Raw genomic sequence first — 19,669 nt, forward strand, 5'->3', positions numbered from 1 at the left:
TCTCCCTCTCTCTCTCCCCTCTGTGCTTCTCCCTCTCTCTCTCCCCTCTGTGCTTCTCCCTCACTCTCCTCTGTGCTTCTCTCTCTCGCTCCATTTTGCTACTCTCTCACTCCTGTGCTTCGCTCTCTCTCTCTCGCTCCTCTGTGCTTCTCTCTCTCTCCTCTCTGCTTCTCTCTCTCTCTCTCCTCTCTGCTTCTCTCTCTCTCTCTCTCCTCTCTGCTTCTCTCTCTCTCTCTCTCCTCTCTGCTTCTCCCTCTCTCTCTCCTCTGTGCTTCTCCCTCTCTCTCTCCTCCCTCTGTGCTTCTCCCTCTCTTTCATCAGTACTTCCCTCTCTCTCTCTCCTCTGTGCTTCTCTCTCTCTCGCTCCTCTGTGCTTCTCTCTCTCCTCTGTGCTTCTCTCTCTCCTCTGTGCTTCTCTCTCTCTCGCACCTCTGTGCTTCTCTCTCTCTCGCACCTCTGTGCTTCTCTCTCTCGCTCCTCTGTGCTTCTCTCTCTCTCTCTCGCTCCTCTGTGCTTCTCGCTCTCCTCTGTGCTTCTCTCTCTCTCTCTCCTCTGCGCTTCTCTCTCTCTCTCTCCTCTGTGCTTCTCTCTCTCTCTCTCCTCTGTGCTTCTCTCTCTCTCTCGCTCCTCTGTGCTTCTCTCCCTCTCTCGCTCCTCTGTGCTTCTCTCCCTCTCTCGCTCCTCTGTGCTTCTCTCCCTCTCTCGCTCCTCTGTGCTTCTCTCCCTCTCTCGCTCCTCTGTGCTTCTCTCCCTCTCTCGCTCCTCTGTGCTTCTCTCTCTCTCTCGCTCCTCTGTGCTTCTCTCTCTCTCTCTCCCCTCTGTGCTTCTCTCTCACTCTCTCTCGCTCCTCTGTGCTTCTCTCTCTCCCCTCTGTGCAACTCCCTCTCTCTCTCCCCTCTGTGCTTCTCCCTCTCTCTCTCCCCTCTGTGCTTCTCCCTCTCTCTCTCCCCTCTGTGCTTCTCCCTCTCTCTCTCCCCTCTGTGCTTCTCCCTCTCTCTCTCCCCTCTGTGCTTCTCCCTCTCTCGCACCTCTGTGCTTCTCTCTCTCGCTCCTCTGTGCTTCTCTCTCTCTCTCTCGATCCTCTGTGCTTCTCGCTCTCCTCTGTGCTTCTCTCTCTCTCTCTCCTCTGCGCTTCTCTCTCTCTCTCCCCTCTGTGCAACTCCCTCTCTCTCTCCCCTCTGTGCTTCTCCGTCTCTCTCTCCCCTCTGTGCTTCTCCCTCTCTCTCTCCCCTCTGTGCTTCTCCCTCTCTCTCTCCCCTCTGTGCTTCTCCCTCACTCTCCTCTGTGATTCTCTCTCTCGCTCCATTTTGCTACTCTCTCACTCCTGTGCTTCGCTCTCTCTCTCTCGCTCCTCTGTGCTTCTCTCTCTCTCCTCTCTGCTTCTCTCTCTCTCTCCTCTCTGCTTCTCTCTCTCTCTCCTCTCTGCTTCTTTCTCTCTCTCTCCTCTCTGCTTCTCTCTCTCTCTCTCCTCTGTGCTTCTCTCTCTCTCTCTCCTCTGTGCTTCTCTCTCTCTCTCTCCTCTGTGCTTCTCCCTCTCTCTCCTCCCTCTGTGCTTCTCCCTCTCTTTCATCAGTACTTCCCTCTCCCTCTCTCCTCTGTGCTTCTCTCTCTCTCGCTCCTCTGTGCTTCTCTCTCTCCTCTGTGCTTCTCTCTCTCCTCTGTGCTTCTCTCTCTCTCGCACCTCTGTGCTTCTCTCTCTCTCGCACCTCTGTGCTTCTCTCTCTCTCGCACCTCTGTGCTTCTCTCTCTCTCGCACCTCTGTGCTTCTCTCTCTCTCTCTCGCTCCTCTGTGCTTCTCGCTCTCCTCTGTGCTTCTCTCTCTCTCTCTCTCCCCTCTGTGCTTCTCTCTCTCTCTCTCTCCCCTCTGTGCTTCTCCCTCTCTCTCTCTCCCCTCTGTGCTTCTCCCTCTCTCTCTCTCTCCCCTCTGTGCTTCTCTCTCTCTCTCTCTCCCCTCTGTGCTTCTCCCTCTCTCTCTCCCCTCTGTGCTTCGCCCTCTCTCTCTCCCCTCTGTGCTTCGCCCTCTCTCTCTCCCCTCTGTGCTTCTCTCTCACTCTCTCTCTCCTCTGTGCTTCTCTCTCTCTCTCCTCTGTGCTTCTCTCTCTCTCTCTCCTCTGTGCTTCTCCCTCTCTCTCCTCCCTCTGTGCTTCTCCCTCTCTTTCATCAGTACTTCTCTCTCTCTCCTCTCTGCTCCTCTCTCTCCTCTCTGCTTCTCTCTCTCCTCTCTGCTTCTCTCTCTCCTCTCTGCTTCTCTCTCTCCTCTCTGCTTCTCTCTCTCCTCTCTGCTTCTCTCTCTCCTCTCTGCTTCTCTCTCTCCTCTCTGCTTCTCTCTCTCCTCTCTGCTTCTCTCTCTCCTCTCTGCTTCTCTCTCTCCTCTCTGCTTCTCTCTCTCCTCTCTGCTTCTCTCTCTCCTCTCTGCTTCTCTCTCTCCTCTCTGCTTCTCTCTCTCCTCTCTGCTTCTCTCTCTCGCTCTCCCTTCTTTCTCACCTGTGCTTTTCCCTCTCTCCACTCTTTCGTCTGTACTTTTCTATCTCTCTCCAGTCTGTGCTTCTCTCTCTCTCTCTCCTCCCAGTCTGCGCTTCTCTCTCTCTCCTCCCAGTCTGTGCTTCTCTCTCTCTCCTCCCAGTCTGTGCTTCTCTCTCTCTCCTCCCAGTCTGTGCTTCTATCTCTCTCCCCCCAGCCTGTGCTTGTCTCTCTCTCCCCCCAGTCTGTGTTCTGCTCGCTCTCTCCCCCCAGTCTGTGTTCTACTCTCTCTCTCCCCTCAGTCTCTGTTCTGCCCGCGCCCTCCCCCCAGTCTCTGTTCTGCTTGCTCTCTCTCTCTCCCCCCAATCTGTGTTTCTCTCTCCCTCTCTCTGTATCTCTCTCTCCGTTTCCCTCTCACCCCAGTCTGTGTTTCTCTCTCTCTCTCCCCCCCAACCCCCCCAAGTGTGTGTTCCTCTCTCTTTCTCTACCTTCAAGTGTGTGTTTCTCTCTCCCCTCAGTCTGTGTTTTTCTCTCTCTCTCTCCACCCCCCCACCCCCATCTGTGTTTCTCTCTCTCCCCCCCACCCCCAGTCTGTGTTCCTCTCTCTCTTCCCCCCCCCCTCAGTCTGTGTTCCTCTCTCTCTCTCCCCCCCCCTCAGTCTGTTACTCTCTCTCTCCCCACCCCAGTCTGTGTTCCTCTCTCTCTCCGCCCCCCCAGTCTGTGTTCCTCTCTCTCTCTCCCCCCCTCAGTCTGTGTTCCTCTCTCTCTCTTCCCCCCCCCCAGTCTGTGTTACTCTCTCTCTCCCCACCCCAGTCTGTGTTTCTCTCTCTCTCTCTCCCCGTCCCTCAGTCTGTGTTCCTCTCTCTCTCTCCCCCAAGTCTGTGCTTCTCTCTCTCTCACCCTCCCCGTCCCTCAGTCTGTGTTCCTCTCTCTCTCTCCCCCAAGTCTGTGCTTCTCTCTCTCTCACCCAGTCTGTGCTTCTCTCTCTCTCTCAGTCTGTGCTTCTCTCTCTCTCTCTCTCAGTCTGTGCTTCTCTCTCTCTCTCTCTCAGTCTGTGCTTCTCTCTCTCTCTCTCTCAGTCTGTGCTTCTCTCTCTCTCTCTCTCAGTCTGTGCTTCTCTCTCTCTCTCTGTCTGTGCTTCTCTCTCTCTCTCTGTCTGTGCTTCTCTCTCTCTCTCTCTGTCTGTGCTTCTCTCTCTCTCTCTCTGTCTGTGCTTCTCTCTCTCTCTCTCTCTGTCTGTGCTTCTCTCTCTCTCTCTCTCAGTCTGTGCTTCTCTCTCTCTCTCAGTCTGTGCTTCTCTCTCTCTCTCAGTCTGTGCTTCTCTCTCTCTCTCAGTCTGTGCTTCTCTCTCTCTCTCTCAGTCTGTGCTTCTCTCTCTCTCTCTCAGTCTGTGCTTCTCTCTCTCTCTCTCAGTCTGTGCTTCTCTCTCTCTCTCTCAGTCTGTGCTTCTCTCTCTCTCTCTCAGTCTGTGCTTCTCTCTCTCTCTCTCAGTCTGTGCTTCTCTCTCTCTCTCAGTCTGTGCTTCTCTCTCCTCTCTCTCTCCATTCCAATGTCAGATCAAGCCCTGACTCCTGTTTCAGGCTCCACTCATGCAGCATATATCCCAAAATTAGAACGATACGGTTATGACCGAGGAGGAAGGAGTGCACTCTTAATTCAGTCCCACTTCTCCACAGGTCACAACATATATTTAAAATTTCCCACTTATTGAAACTGTCAATCAAATACTCTATCAAAAAGAGACCTGGTTAGTGTGCTTTAATCTGGGGGAAAAATAAACAACCAAATTATCAATTTATTATAAACCAAGTCTTAACCAATAATGAAGTCAAACATACACACAGATGGAAATAGTAAAGCCCTTTATTTTATCCTAACCCTCACGCACACATACAAACATACACAATCGGTTAACCGGGAAAAAAGGGATTTTTGTTTACAGCTGTTGCAGAGACATTTTTATTTTTTATTTATTTCGAGATACAGCACGGCATCAGGCCCTTCAGCCCACCGAGTCTGTGCCGACCATCAACCACCCATTCATACTAATCCTACACTAATCCCATATTCCTACCACATCCCCACCTTCCCTCAATTCCCCTACCACCTACCTATACTAGGGGCAATTTACAATGACCAATTTACCTATCAGCCTGCAAGTCTTTGGCATGTGGGAGGAAACCGGAGCACCCGGAGGAAACCCACGCGGTCACAGGGAGAACTTGCAAACTCCACACAGGCAGTACCCAGAATTGAACCCGGGTCGCTGGAGCTGCGGTGCTAACCAACGAATAAAAATTTAGAAGGTATGGACGTCCTTTGTTTTGGTGAGGTGTCCCAAAGGCGAATAGATACCCGTCAATGGAATCTTCCGAGAACAGTTCTTCCCAGTCGATCATGATGATCTGCTTGAGTAGGCTTTCAAAGAGATTCAGCACAGAATGTTTCACATAGGTCTTACATCAGGTGTGCAGCAAAGTTTTCAAATCTCACACATTCAATGCAAAGCTCCTTCAAAGATGCAAGGTTTCTGCAAACATGCAGGATTTCTTCAAATACAGGAGGTAACAGTGCAACTTGATGCAGAAATTCTTTAAAAATGCAGGGAATCTTCAAAGAGACAAAGAATTCAGCTGTCTTCTCCTGGCTGGCACACAACAATTCCTTCCTTTTGTTTTTAGCCAAACCAACTGGCTTTAACAATTCAAAATGAAACCACGTTTTTCCAGAAACAAGTCCTCTGACACCCATAAATCCTGGCCTGTCAGTTCCTTGTAAACATCCTTTCAGAGTCACGAGCACAAACCCCTTGCTGGGTTATTTGCAAACAAATGCTTTCCAGTAAGACCTGCCAACCAGTCAAACTTCTGTTGCCCTTCCCTTTTGTTTTTTTAAACCACAAAGTTCAGCAATCTCCATATGATTCAATGTCCATACTTCAACTGTAAGTTCCTTCAGAGATATTTTACAAAAGAAATGGAAGCAGTCTCATAACAATACAGAGAAGATTATCATGGCCCCTGTGCAAGGATGATAAGCAAATTCATGAAGCATTAACAAAAACTACAGCATCAAAATGAAGCAAACCACTTAGTACTCATGCTACCATTATGAATACACCCCAATTCAGGCACTTGAGCCAGAGTTGAGACTACTCATGATATGAAACTGCCAACTATTTGGCTAGTGTGGGAAGAGAAACACAAAAAAAAAAGAATTCTCTTCTGCGGTTGGAAGCCGAGGGACATTAAATGAAGCTTTACTGTGCATTTTCCAAGTCATTCCTGGCTTTGAAAGCACTTGGCGCAAAAGTGGAAAGTATTGAATTCTCTGGCACACATGCTTTCATCTTAAAAAAACCCAAAACGTATACATATTACACACTTTAAAATAAGTGAAATAAAAACAGTTTGTCCTTTTCTTAATAAAAAAGGAATATATCACTATCATTATTAATGCAAAAGGTGAAAGGCGAATTTCAATGAAGAATTATTCCTAAATCAGGGGTTTACTTGTTTTTTGGGATGTGGGCATCACTGGCATTTATTGTGGCCTTAGCTTTCCTTTGAAGGTAGCGATGCAACTGAGTGACTTGCTAGACCTCTTCAGAGTGCAGTGAAGAGCCACAGTATCGACATAATAGGAGTGGACAATTCTGCCATTCAATCGGATCATAGCTGATCTGTACCTCAACTCCATTTATCCAGCTTGGATCCCTATCCCTATACATCCTTACCTAACAAACATCTAGCAATCTCATTGCTGAAAATTTCAACAGATCCACCAAACAAAGCCTACTGACGGTGAATTTCTTGAGGGCATTTGAGACAGCTTTCTGGAGCAACATATTTTTGAACCGAGAAGTGAACAGACCCTATTAGATTGCACGATCAATAATGAACCTAAATTAAATTAATAACGATGGTCACCTCGCCAACAGTGACCATAACATGACTGAATCCAACATTAGGTTTGTCAGAGAGAAGGGCGAGTCGCAAATGAGACAGAATTAGGCTGGACAAAACTATTCACAGATAAAACTACAGATGAACAGCATGTGGTGTTCAAAAAATTTGAGATCAATAAGAGTTTTGATAGCCAAGGGTCTATTAAGTGTTATGGAGCCAGATTGATGGAGTTAGGATAGAGATCAACCACAATGTCACTGATTGGCAATCTCGAATTTAAAATTGTTAATTGAGCTAGCATCTACTGTGTTTTGTGGGAGAGAATTCTACACTTCGACCAGCCTTTGCATGAAGTGTTTCCTAATTTCTCTCCGAATGACCTGGCTCTGATTTTACAGTTAAGTCCCCTTGTCACTGAGACGTCCAGTGATCACGAAAAGCACTATATAAGTGCAAGCCTTTCTTTTTTGAACACCACATGCTGTTCATCTGTAGTTGTATCTGGGCAGCACACCTCAAAAAGGATATACTGACTGTTATGGGATATAATACCTGGGCTGAAAGGGTTAAATTATAAAGGACAGGGTGCATCGATTAGGCTTGCATTCCCTTGACTATAGAAGATTAAGGGCTGATCTAACTGAGGTGTTGAAGATGCTTAAAGGAGTTGACAGTGGTTAGCACCGCAGCCTCACAGCTCCAGCGACCCGGGTTCGGTTCCGGGTACTGCCTGTGAGGAGTTTGCAAGTTCTCCATGTGACCGTGTGGGTTTCCGCCGGGTGCTCCGGTTACCGGCCACAGCCAAAGACTTGCAGGCTGATAGGTAAATTGGCCATCGTAAATTGCCCCTAGTGTAGGTAGGTGGTAGGAGAATGGTGGGGATGTTTGCAGGGAATATGGGATTAATGTAGGATTAGTATAAGTGGGTGGTTGATGGTAGGCTCAGACTCGGTGGGCTGAAGGGCCTGTTTCAGTGCTGTATCTCTCTATGACAGGAAAAAAGCTATTTCCTCAAATGAGGAAGCCCAGAACAAGAGGCCACAACCCTGAAATTAGAACTAGTCCATTTCAGGTCAAGTCAGGAAGCACTTCATCAACAAAAGGGTCGTGGGAATTTCGAACACTCTCCCCAAAAAGCTGTTGGTGCTAAGTCAATTAAAAATTTCAAAACCTAGACTGATAGATTTTCATTAGGGAAAGGTGCTAGGAGTGAAGGAACCAAGGCAGATAGAGGACAGATCAGCCACAATCTAACTGAATGGCAGAATAGGCTCAATGGACTGTTCATAAGTTTCTATGTGCGCATTCCTGGTTTCCACTAACCTTCGTATGAAAAAGTGCTTTCTAATTTCACTCCTGTATACCTAGCTCTAATTTTAAGATTGTGCATCCTTGTTCTGGATTGTATCCTGCGGAGGAAATAGTTTCTCTGTATTTACGTTAGCAAACACTTACCATTAGATTACCCCAACAAGGGAATACAAGCCAGGTTTCTGTGACCTAATCTCATATTTAACCCTTTAAGCCCCTATATCATTCTGGTGAATCTGTGCTGTGTCCCCTTCCAAGGCCAGACTGGAGACAACTATAGGCCAGACAGCACAAGGTCAGGAAGTTTCCTTCCCTAAAGGACATTAGTGAAGCAGTGGTTTTTAATGACAGTCTGTTTTCTTCATGGTTACTATACCTGGTACCAGCTACTTATTTCCAGATTTTAAAAAATAATTTCAAATTATGAAACTGCCATATTGGCATTTAAACTCGTATTCTCTGTATTACTAGTCCAGTAACATAAACCACAATGCTACCACACCTTTCATGAGCCATCACCTTAGAAACAGTTAATATCACTTTTTCAACTATTGTGAGCTGTACCATGTCACAGAATAATGTCAAAACAAGCTCAAATGAAACTACTAATGAAGCACACAAAATGTAAGCCCGATATTTAAAAACAGCTAAAAAGGTGAGAAAATAGCTTTAGCAGGTGATTTCAAGCCATCTAGAATCTCTGACTCCACAGTTCAGTATAACTATGGAATCGCTGAAGGGAACTCCTGCCTCAGTCTTTAATTGTGGCATAGGATAATGCAGCTCTACCCTTCCCCCTGGACCATGTGGTATTCTCCATTTTCTTAAAAAGTACTGATTGCATCTGGTTTACTCTGTGGACATACTCAGGTAGAAACTACCCCAGAAAAACGTGATCAATATACAGCGGCAAAATAATATAAATTCTGCCTGTTAAAGATCACAGTTAACAGTAGACATACTCAGGGCAGAATTTTCAACTGAAGGTCCCAGCCAAAACGGCAGAACCTGCAGCAAGTCGGGAACCTGAATGCTGAAGGAGTGAGCTTTACTGTGACTGTTTAGCTCATCCACAGCTTTAGCCTCCCACTTCTGGATTTCCTGACCAATCAGGGAAGGTCGGCGGGATCAGGTGAGGAAATGTTCGTGAAGGCTCTCGATTTAAAGGGACGCCAGCAGTATGAGTGGCTGCAGGAAATCTTGTTGTGGAAGGAACCAAACGGGTAGATAATGGAAACAAAACGTGGGAAGGTTCTCAGATTCGTCCCCAGAGATCTTGATGGATGCAGTGAGGGCCACGAGAGGAATCCTCTTCCCTGAGGATGGGAGAAAAAGGCCATTCTAACAAAGCAGACATGGCTGGAGGTAGCAGAGGCTGTGAGCAGCAGCAATAGCTTACATTTATATAGCGCCTTTAATGTAATAAAACATCACAAAACACTTTACAGGAGCATTATAAAACAAATTATGATGCTGAGCCACAAAAGGAGATATTAGGCCAGATGACCAAAAGCTTGGTCAAAGAGATAGACTTTAAAGAGTGTCTTAAAGGAGGAAAGCAAGATGGAGAGGTGTAGTTAGTGTATTCCAGAGCTTGGGGCCTAGGCAACTGAAGGCATACCCACCAATGGTGGAATGATTAAAATTAGGGATGCACAAGAGGCCAGAATTAGAGGAGTACAGATATCTCAGGGGTTGTAGAGCTGGAGGAGATTACAGAGATAGGAAGGGGTGTGGTCATGGAGGGATATGAAAACAAGAATGAGAATTTTAAAACCATGATGTTGCTTTACCAGGTGCCAATGTAAATCATAGGAGAATGAGACTTCGTGTAAGTTAAGACATAAGGTCAGCCAAAACTCTGCTGCCCAAGTTTATGGAGGGTAGAATGTGGGAAACCAAGCAGGAGTGCTTAGAAATAGTCAAGTCTAAAGATAACAAACAAATGATTGAGGGTTTCAGCAGCAGATGAGTTGAGAAAGGGGGCAAAGTCGGGTGACACTAGAGGTGGAAAAAGGCAGTCTTAGTGATGCCGCGAATATGAGGTTGGAACTCATCTCGGGGTCAAATGTGACACCAAGGTTATGAACAGACTGGTTTAATCTCAGACTGTTACCGAGGAACTGGATGGAGTCTGGAGCAGGGATAGAAAACAATGGCTTCAGTCTTCCCAATATTTATTTGGAGGAAATTTCTGCTCATCCAGTACTGGATGAGTCTGATAATTTAGCAACAGTGGAGGAGTCAAGAGAGATGGTGGTGAGGTGGTAGATGTCCTCGCATACACGTGAAACAGTGAGCAAGAGTGTGGTGTTGAAGACACAGATATAGTACTATTAAAGGTTTAATGACCTCATTAGGACCAGCAAGGGGAGCGCCATCACCCTAGCACTCTCCTGCACAGCATTCCTCTGACCAACACACCTTACAATTACACACATTCCTTTCCCTCCAGCCCTCTCCTAAAATCTCCATCACAACAAATGGCATTCACGCTCATCCTATTGGCTTCTTGCACCCATTCCTCAGTCACCCTCCTCAAATATGCTCATTCCACTTCACACATTCATAACTCTGTCTTTTCTCAATGCAGAAGAGAGCCCACAACTCCAGTGAGAAGCAGAGAACCAGCAGGTGGACATGGAGACATTGCCACCTTGACCACATTGGAGGATGCCCTGGAAATTGGTAGGGTGACACATGTACTGGGTGCCAGCAATGGAGAGATGGGGATGGTCCAGAGACCTGATGGTAGCATTCGATGATACACTGCCACTAAGCACTTAACAGGATGCTGAATACATGTTCCCAATAACTGAACTATCATGATATGCACTAAGCTGAGTTGGAATGAGTTGGGATGAAAGGTCACTGACCTGAAACATTAACTCTGCTTCTCTCTCCACAGATGCTGCCAGACCTGCTGAGTATTTCCAGCATTTCTTGTTTTTATTTCAGATTTCCAGCATCTGCAGTATTTTGCTTTTATTATATTGGAATGGGCTGTGTTGGGGGGTGGGGCACAGGTTTCTGATGGAACTCTGATTGCTGCATGCACTCATATTAAGTAAAGTGTGCATGAATGTGACCATCACAGGCTTCTGTGGCAGCCAGATGTGCAGCTGTTGGCACATCTTGCTCCTCCTCTGCTCCAGAGGATGCCGGCCATTCTCTACCATCTTCAAGCTGCAGCGCCATGTTGTGAAGGGCACAGCAGACCACAATTCTGGAGACCCTTGCTAGGCATATTGAAGGGTGCCTCCAGATCCAGCCAGTCATCTGAACTGCAGCTTGAGCAACCCAATTGCTTGCTCTATTATTGCCCTGCTGATAACGTTATATCTCTCCTGTGGCTCAGTGGTGGGGTTTCCTCACAGGAGTCAGCAGTCAAGTCTTTAGTGGATAGTCCTCGTCTCCCAGGAACAGCCACTGAGGCTGTGTGATGGAGAGAATACCTGTGGCAGATGTGATTGGCAAAGAATGAAGAGGTCATAGCAGTTCCCTGGATATCTGAAGTAGACGCATGATCACCGTGCAGTGGTCACGAGCTAGACATTAAGGGAGTGGAAGCCCTTTGGATTCAAGAGGAGGCCAGGCAGATCTTGAAGGCACCTTGATTGATTGTATGCTTGTGGCAATCACCCCCTGGACCTCTGGAAATCCAGTCAATGTTGTGAAGCCAACAGACCTCTGGGTTTGAGTGTTCTCATCCATGGTGAAGATGATATAATTAGTGGCCTCAGCACTTGTGGGCAGCTGACTGTGATATCCTGGAGATGTCTCCAGCAGATCTATGGAAGGAGCCAGAAGTAAACAAATTTAGGGTAGTGGCGACCTTGATGACCACTGTCAATGCATGGCCACCTGGTCTACTTGGGAGGAGGTCTGCTTCCAGAAGGTTGTAGATGTCTGCCACAACCTGCTGCGAGAGCCCGACCCTCCTGAGGCACTGTTGCTCTGACATATTCAGGAAGCTCACCTTTGGCCTACATAAATGTTTTTTTTAAAAAAGACTGGCAAAGAGAGAATATGAGAATAGAATGATAGTCACAATAAAAGGGAACCCAAAAATCTACCACCAGCATGGAAACAGTAAGTGGTTATCAAGATATGGAGTAGGGCCTATTAGGAACAAAGAGGGTCATATGTGCTTAGAGGCACAGGGAAATACTTAATAAGTACATTGTATTGGTGTTTACTGAGGAAGAAGAATCTCAGAGTCATTTATGGTACAGAAGGAGGCCATTTGACACATCGAGTCCATGCCAAAATATTAGAAGAAGCAGGAGAGAGAGTAGAGGCAATGGATAGGGTAAAAATTGAGAGTGTGGGGGTACTGGAAAGACTGGTTAAGCTTGGGGTAGATAAGTCACCAGGTCCAGATGACTTGCATCCCAGGTTGCTGAAGGAAGTGGGGGTGGAGATAGCGGAAGGACTTGCCATAATTTTCCAATTTTCCCTGGATAAAGGGGAGGTACCAGAGGATTGGAGAGTGGCAAATGTGACACCCTTATTCAAGAAAGGGTGTAAGAACAGTCCTAGCAGTAACAGGCCAGTTAGTTTATCAGTGGTGGGGGTGGATAAGGTTTAAGAAACAATAATCAGGGGGGAAAAAAATCAACAGGCACTTGAAGAGGTTTGAGTTAATTAAGGATAGGCAGCGTGCATCTGTAAAAGACAAATAATGCTTGATCAACCTCAGTGAAATTTTTGATGAAGTAACAGAGAAGGTTGATGAAGGAAATACAGTGGATATTGCCTGTATGGAGTTTAAGAAAGTATTTGATAAAGTACCACATAAAAGGCTGGCTAACAACATTGAGGCTCATAGGAAGGTCAGTGTCCAATTGGAGAAGAAATTGGCTCAAAGTCAGAAAACAGCGAAGTGCGGTAAGTGGTTGTTTTTCAGTATAGAGGATGTTAGACAGTGGTGTTCCCCAAGGATCAGTGCTGGGACCATTGCTTTTGTTTGCCATATGTAAATGACATGGATCTCAAAATACAGAATTTCAATATTTGCGGATGATACCAAACTTGGAGTGGCAAACAGTGAGCATAATACGAACCACCTGCAACAGGACGTAGGCTAGCAGAATGGGCAGACAGAATTTCATACCGACAAGTGTGAGGTGATGCAGTATAGCAGAAGGGATAGGGAGAGGCAATATAGACTTAATGACACAGTTCTAGATTGCATGGATAGAGGGACCTGGGGTTGCATGTGCATCGATTTTTGAAGGTGGAAGGACACTATTGAGATAGTGGTTAGCAAAGCATATGGGATCTTGGGCTTCATTAATAGAAGCATAGGTACAAAAGCAGGGGAGTTCTGCTGAACCTTTATAGAGTTCTGGTTAGGCCTCAACTGGAGTACTGCGTCCAGTTCCGGTCACCAGACTTTAGGAAAGATGTGAGGCCCTCGAGAGGGTGCAGATGAGATTTACCAGAAGATTTTGGGCAAGAGATGCAGGGGGAAATGACAGGAAGAATTTTTTTTTTTAACCCAGTGAGTGGCAATGGCGTGAAATTCGCTGCCTACGAGGGTGGTGGAAACAGAGTCAAATCAATAATTCCAAAAGGAAATTGGATGGGCACTTAAAGGAAATAAACTTGCAGGTCTACAGGGATCGAGCAGGGGAGCGGGACTGACTGGATTGCTCCAGAGAGAGTCGGTATGAACTCGATTAGCCAAGTAGCCTCCTTTTATGCTGTAAATGACTCAATGACTCTCTATACTCTGTGGTGGGGCTATCACCCCCTTTGGGATGGAGCTCTCTGTCCATCTCTCCATGGAGCAGCATGTGGCTGTGGAAAAGGCAGCTGCTGGTGGTGGTGCTGTTGCCTTTGTTGTTGTTGCTAATCCTATTGCTCAGAGGTCCGTAGATTTAGCTGCATAGGTTGCTTGCATGCTGCATCGACAGCAAGGATAAGAACATAAGAATGTAAGAGACAGGCGCAGGAGTAGACCATTTGGCCCATCGAGCCTGCTGCACCATTCACTACGATCATGGCTAATCATGGGCTTCAACCCCACTTTCCCGCCTGCTCCCTATATCCCTTGATTCTCGAAGAGACCAAAAATCTGTCCCTCAGCCTTAAATATATTTAACGATGGTGCACCCACAACCTTCTGAGGTAGAGAATTCCAAAGATTCAAAACCCACTGAGTGAAAAACATTTTCCTCATCTCAGTCCTAAATGATCATCCCCTTATCCTGAGACTGTGTCCTCATGTTCTAGATTCTCCAGCCAGGGGAAACAACCTCTCCGTGTCTACGCAGTCAAGCCTCTTCAGATTCTTGTATGCTTCAATGAGATTTACTCTCATTTTTCTAAACTCCAGAGAGTATAGGACCAATTTACACGGTCTCTCATCATAGGACAACCCTCTCAACCCAGGGACCAATCTAGTGAACCTTCACTGTACTACCTCCAAGGCAAGTATATCCTTCCTTTACTGGGGAAACAAAACTGCGTAGGATGTTGAGATGCAAGTGAGTATACTCTGAGACTCTTGAAAGTAAATTCGAAGTGTATTGCCTCTGAAACTAGTGATTTCATGCTGACAGAAGTAGTTCTGTAAGCACAAGCGTTTGGGTCGCTAACCACAAGCTTCCCAATTTCAGTGTTTAAAATCTTCCCAAACCCCAATTTCAATAACCAAATCACTCCCCGCTGTGCTCTCACCTTCTGCACCCTGGTGAGATGCAGATTGTGAGACCCATGCTCTGGCTGAAAGCCAGAATGCAGGGCTAAAGACACACTTAATTGGGTCTTTTAATATAATTAGTTTCCAGACAACTGCATGGGGGTTTGCCACTCACTGAGTAGACTTTCAGAAAAATCTCTATACCATTTTTAGTAATACAAATTGAGAAAGGAATTGGTAAAATTAGTGACACAAAAGGTACAGCAACAAACTGTATATAGCTCAAGAATCTTAGTTACAGAGCCACAAACCCCTCATTTCTATTAAGATGTACTTGAGTGGCAATTTGGTACCGGATTGAAATGCAATGCAACAGTTCCAATGTAACATGAGTAGCTGACAAACATCCTGGAATGCATTCCATATAATGACACTGTGAGACATCAACACCACCTTTCATGACATTCCAGGAGGAGTATAAAGGTGAATCTGCTATTATATTGGCCAAGCAGATTGTGTACAGCCACTTTCTCCAAAAGTCAAAGCACCAGAATAAGCCATGCACACGATGCAGGACATTTCAGGAATGCACATGCCTAGTTCTGCTCTTTGATTCTGAGGGAGCGAGGATATCCAGTTTAACCTGACTGAGCACAATGATGAATGCTGAGTTTATACACAAGATTGATGTGGACACACAAGAGGCAGAAACAGAAAAGAACAAATACAGATCATCATGATGCTGGTGTCCCTCCTGTACTTCACCTATGTTGTCAGTTCTCATGTGCAAGAATAAACAAACAGTGGACAGCATTCACAATCTGGCATTCAAATCAATGCTCATACATGCAAACTTTCTACCAGCAGCCAAAGAAGAGAAATTACCAGCAGGAACCTTGGCTGACCTTTCCACTTCCCTTGTCCCAACAGCAATTGTAGTGCTCACTAGAGCTGAGATTAGCTAACACAGTATAAACCTGGGATTGAACATTAAAGGACAGCTGTGTCGTGGGAGGTGCCGTCTTTCAAATGAAAGATTAAACCAAGATCCTATCTGCCTGTTCAAATGAACATATAACATCACATGACATCATTCAAAAACAACAGAGCATTCTCCTTTCAACCAACATGATCACTGGTCATTCATCTCATTTGCTATAAGTGGGCAGCATGTCTATTGAAACCACTCTGTCAGCCAGTGAGGTGGGATGGGACATGGCAAATTGGCTGTCTCACAGCAAGCAAAGTTTGTCTACTCAGCAGTAAAGTTAACAAAGGCTATATACTGAGAAAATAGATTTTATTTAAATGGTGCACAACAGTAAACAGTCTAGAGATTCCATTTTTAAAAGTTTCTATAAACTAAAGGATACAGAATTCATGATCAAAATTCTGGCAAACTCTCCCAATAAAAACATGGTGATTTCGCCAGTAAAATGCAGTGAACGGAGGATAGTTACATACAAATTATGTGCGTAGTATTTATCCCAGTCACATACAACAATGCAGGCTCCGGGCGTGATTAACAGGGCAATTAATCATCTACATTCTGCCGCTTTCATATCAAGCCTTTTTTCCAAAACAACACAACTGTACCACAATAAACCATTATATGTAATGCCAATCATCCCAGAAATGACCAAAAGTGTTTCACAGCCAGTGAACTACCTCTGAAGCGCAATCGCTGTTTTGTAAACAAACACAGCAGCCAATCTGTATGCAGCAAGGTCTGACAATCTTTCAGAAATAATTCATTGGTTGTGAAACACTTTGGGACATGGGGATGGGGAGTATACATATTATAACTAAGCTGGTTTAGTATGGTACAGTCATTTAAGAAAAGTAATATGTCAACAGCAAGACTAGAAGTCAAATATAGTGGTATCAACTATACAATAGTTCAGGATGAAAGCAGAAAACATTGCTCACAAATAAATCTATAAATCAAAAAGTATGATTATCCAGAGGGGAGAAGTTTTCATTGAATTATGGAATCAAAGAAGAGTACAGCACAGATGGAGGCCATTCCGCTCATCCAGCTGTGCCGGCTCTTTCGAAGAGCAATCCAGTTAGTCCTACTTCCTGTCTTTTTCCCCAAATCTCTTAAATTTTGCTCGGTTAAGTATTGCTCCCATTCCTTTTTGAAGGTTACTATTCAGCTCTGCTCCCAAGACCTGTGAACCAATGCCAGGGAAAATTAGCACATACATTACAAGCACCGTGGTTTGATGGTGGCTCGAGGGGTAGTGCAGGAGGAAGAATCTAATCCCTGGCAGCGCAGCAGTAGCATATAAATTCCAATTCCTTTTTGAGTATGTCTAGTTCATATACTTGCCTTCAATTCAACTTTGTAAACATCTAAGTTTCAGGGGCTTTAAAGTCAAAAGCAGTAAACTCCCAAAATTCTAATCTCCAAGCCTCTAAGTTTGCTATTTGTAACCTCATAGCTTTATATGATGTTTGTGCATTGAGGAAAATAGGTATGCAAACCAATTTCCACCAAAGCAGCCAACAACAGATGATATGGCAACAAGCCAGCAACAGAAGCAATCAATAAAATACAAAGATGATATAAAACAAGCTCATCGCTACTGTTGGCATTTTTTTCCATATTTTTATGGAATTTCAGAGAAGGGTGACCAGACATCCAGGTTCTGTCTATTCCCTCTCTGTCTGACACCCGGAATATAACCCACTTCAATAATAGACTGCAGTCCCCCATAGTTGGGGGTGGGGGGGGGGGGGAGGGAGGGGAAGAGAGTGCTGTTAACATTGCTGTTAACCCAATCAGGCACCTTTTTGATACCTCATTTGGTGGTTGTGAGTTCATCATCAGGTTCACCTTCTCTGATGCCAAGTTCCATGTTTCCCATTTTATCACGGGGAAAGTCAAAAATTGAAAGAATAAATAATAAATTAGAAAGTGAATCAAATGTCTTGCAGGTTCCCGGAACCAGTAATAAAGTAACACAGAAAAGGGATTCAATTTATACAGCGTCTTTCATCATCTCAGGACATGCAAAAGCACTTTACATTCATTGAATTACTTTTGAAATATTGACACTGTTGTTCGTTAGGCAAACATCACAGCCAATTTGCACACGCAAGATCCCACAAAACAGGAATGAAATAAGTGTCCAATTTTTTTTGGCATTGTTGGCTGAGGAATCAAATGAATAACTTATTGAGGTCTTTAAAAGGGAATTGATTGGGTAGGAAATCCAGAACAAGGGGCCACAATTACAGCCAGGACATTTAGGTACAAAATCAGGAAAGCAAATTTTTACATGAATGGTAGTGGCAATCTGGAACTCCCATTCCCACCAATAAGCTGTGGATTCTGGGTCTATTGATTTTTTTTTAAAAAGGGAACAAAGGCAGGCAAATTAAGTTTAGGTAAAGATCAGACATGATCCAGTTGAATTGTGAAGCAGGCTCAAGGGACTAGTTCCTAAGTTCTGATTAACGTGTGAAATATATGAACTGTGTGCTCACTGCTGAGTGGGTGCAGAAAAATGGAAAAGTACAGATTCCCCATCCTGATGTCCCTTATATTGATGGGCATACCAATTCATTAATAAAAAATAAGTTATTCCTGAATTTCTAAATTTATACCAATTTATCCAACTGTTCAACATTCCAAGCAGATTTACTTTTGTCCATGACTGTAGTTAATTATAATAGAAATTATCGCATCCTTATTGGGTCATCTGTCACCATTCCTTCACTCAAAACCCATTCACTATGAGCTCCAAAACACAATACTGGGGAAGAGTTAAATATATTATATCAGATGCCTCCTTCAACAGAGGATCGATACAAAATAAAAGCATTTTAAATAAACTGCTTGGAGCATCAAACCACCCAATAATTATCTGATTAGTCCTTGGATCTTCCACAGCTTAGTAAAATTGCTGCTTTAATACAATTGAGAAAGTCTAGTAAAATTACTGCTAAAAATGACTAACTCCTTAACCAAATTCCATTGTCAATATCAAACACAGCTGTTGCAATACGTCTGTGAAAAAAAGTCTATGAAAAGAGAGTTTGCTGCAGCCTGCCAGACTATATACTAATTTGCACATATTTGCAATACTGTGGATTTCCCTTGTGTTACAGGAAAGATTTTTTTAAAATACCAAATGGTATAATTGTTTTTTTAATATCAACTGGTATAATCATTTCTAGACTGCTCAATAAAAAGAAAAACAATGTTAGGGAGAGGGAGCCTCTGAGAATCTCACCTACCATCTGAAATTCACACATCACTTTTCCTAACCTGACTGCAACTTACCACAAGGTTATTCCAAAAGCAATCCATAGACACAAAGCAGGCTCCATTTTCTGCAAGCATTGCAAATTGGAGGTCAGCTACATGGGATGTTCCAGGGCAACATGGTTTGCAGTTCAGGGTGAGGACCCTTAGCACAGTGAAGGGATTGCTTTGTGAGGGAGAGGAGGGCGAATAGATCTGTGACCAAAATGGGTCCCCTCTCTGCAATTAAATGCATCTCCCCAGTTATAAAAGAATCTAAAGGAGGAGCCCTCAGGAACTGTACAACCAGCCAGCTCCTGGTCTTGCTCACTCACCATGTATTCAATGGTCCCTTTGGGCTTCTGGAAAGACATCCGCCGTGCATCCTTCTTCTCCTGGGGCTTTTTCTGGCCAGTATCTGAAAGCAGACAAGGTAACGTGTGTGTTAGTTCCATGCTTCCTCTCCCCCAGCTGCCTGCAAGGCACTTGAACCCAGCTCGTCTGAGGGACAAGCTCATCTGTCACCGAGCTCACACCCATGAGCAGTGTTTCTATCTAGTTCCATAACAATCGTAAAATGACACTCTCCTTTTCCTGGTCTCTTATTCACTTGCATTTCAGTTTAGCTCTTGAACCAGACACAAAGAAATGCATGAGTCAACATTCAAGGAGCTCGATCAGTGCTGAAGATAGTTTCACGCATCAGAAGGCTCCTTCATTACCAACACACAATTCATTTGAATCCATTCTCCATCTGCAAGCTGCTTTTCCAATAAGAGGCACACATTCCAGTGTTTAACCCTTACACCACTGAACTTCAGTTTGCCTGTACTCTTCCATGGGGACATAACAGATCCTTTTAAATATAGTAGCCCGTTTCTCCTTTCCAAGCAGATACCACATTCTGTGCTGAGATGCAGCTTTGCTTTAGAAAAGGCCCTACTTTTCTTAGTCATCATATAAACTTACAGTTATTGAGAAGGAAAAAGGAAAATTCCCACAACCAGATGAATTTTTAAAAATCCAAATGATAACCTATCACACTTCTGAGAGGTGCTTTACATTAGCATTTTGCAAACAAAGAAA

General features: G+C 44.8%; 1 protein-coding gene and 1 non-coding gene across 5 annotated transcripts in view; one reads left to right on the forward strand and one right to left on the reverse strand.

Annotated features, from left to right (window-relative positions):
* The window catches only part of oxr1a (oxidation resistance 1a), a 761,132-nt gene that overhangs the window by 324,273 nt on the left and 417,190 nt on the right, over nt 1-19,669 (reverse strand). For all 4 annotated transcript variants that reach the window (XM_068032290.1, XM_068032288.1, XM_068032289.1 and 1 more), the window contains one exon: nt 18,919-19,001. In XM_068032290.1, the coding sequence (XP_067888391.1) occupies nt 18,919-19,001 (83 nt within the window). The remainder of the gene's footprint in view (nt 1-18,918; nt 19,002-19,669) is intronic.
* On the forward strand, nt 5,422-5,525 carry LOC137370368 (U6 spliceosomal RNA). Its single transcript, XR_010975129.1, has one exon. It is a non-coding gene; the product is annotated as a U6 spliceosomal RNA (small nuclear RNA).

The sequence above is a fragment of the Heterodontus francisci genome, chromosome 5, assembly GCF_036365525.1.
Source record: "Heterodontus francisci isolate sHetFra1 chromosome 5, sHetFra1.hap1, whole genome shotgun sequence".
NCBI lineage: Eukaryota > Metazoa > Chordata > Chondrichthyes > Heterodontiformes > Heterodontidae > Heterodontus > Heterodontus francisci.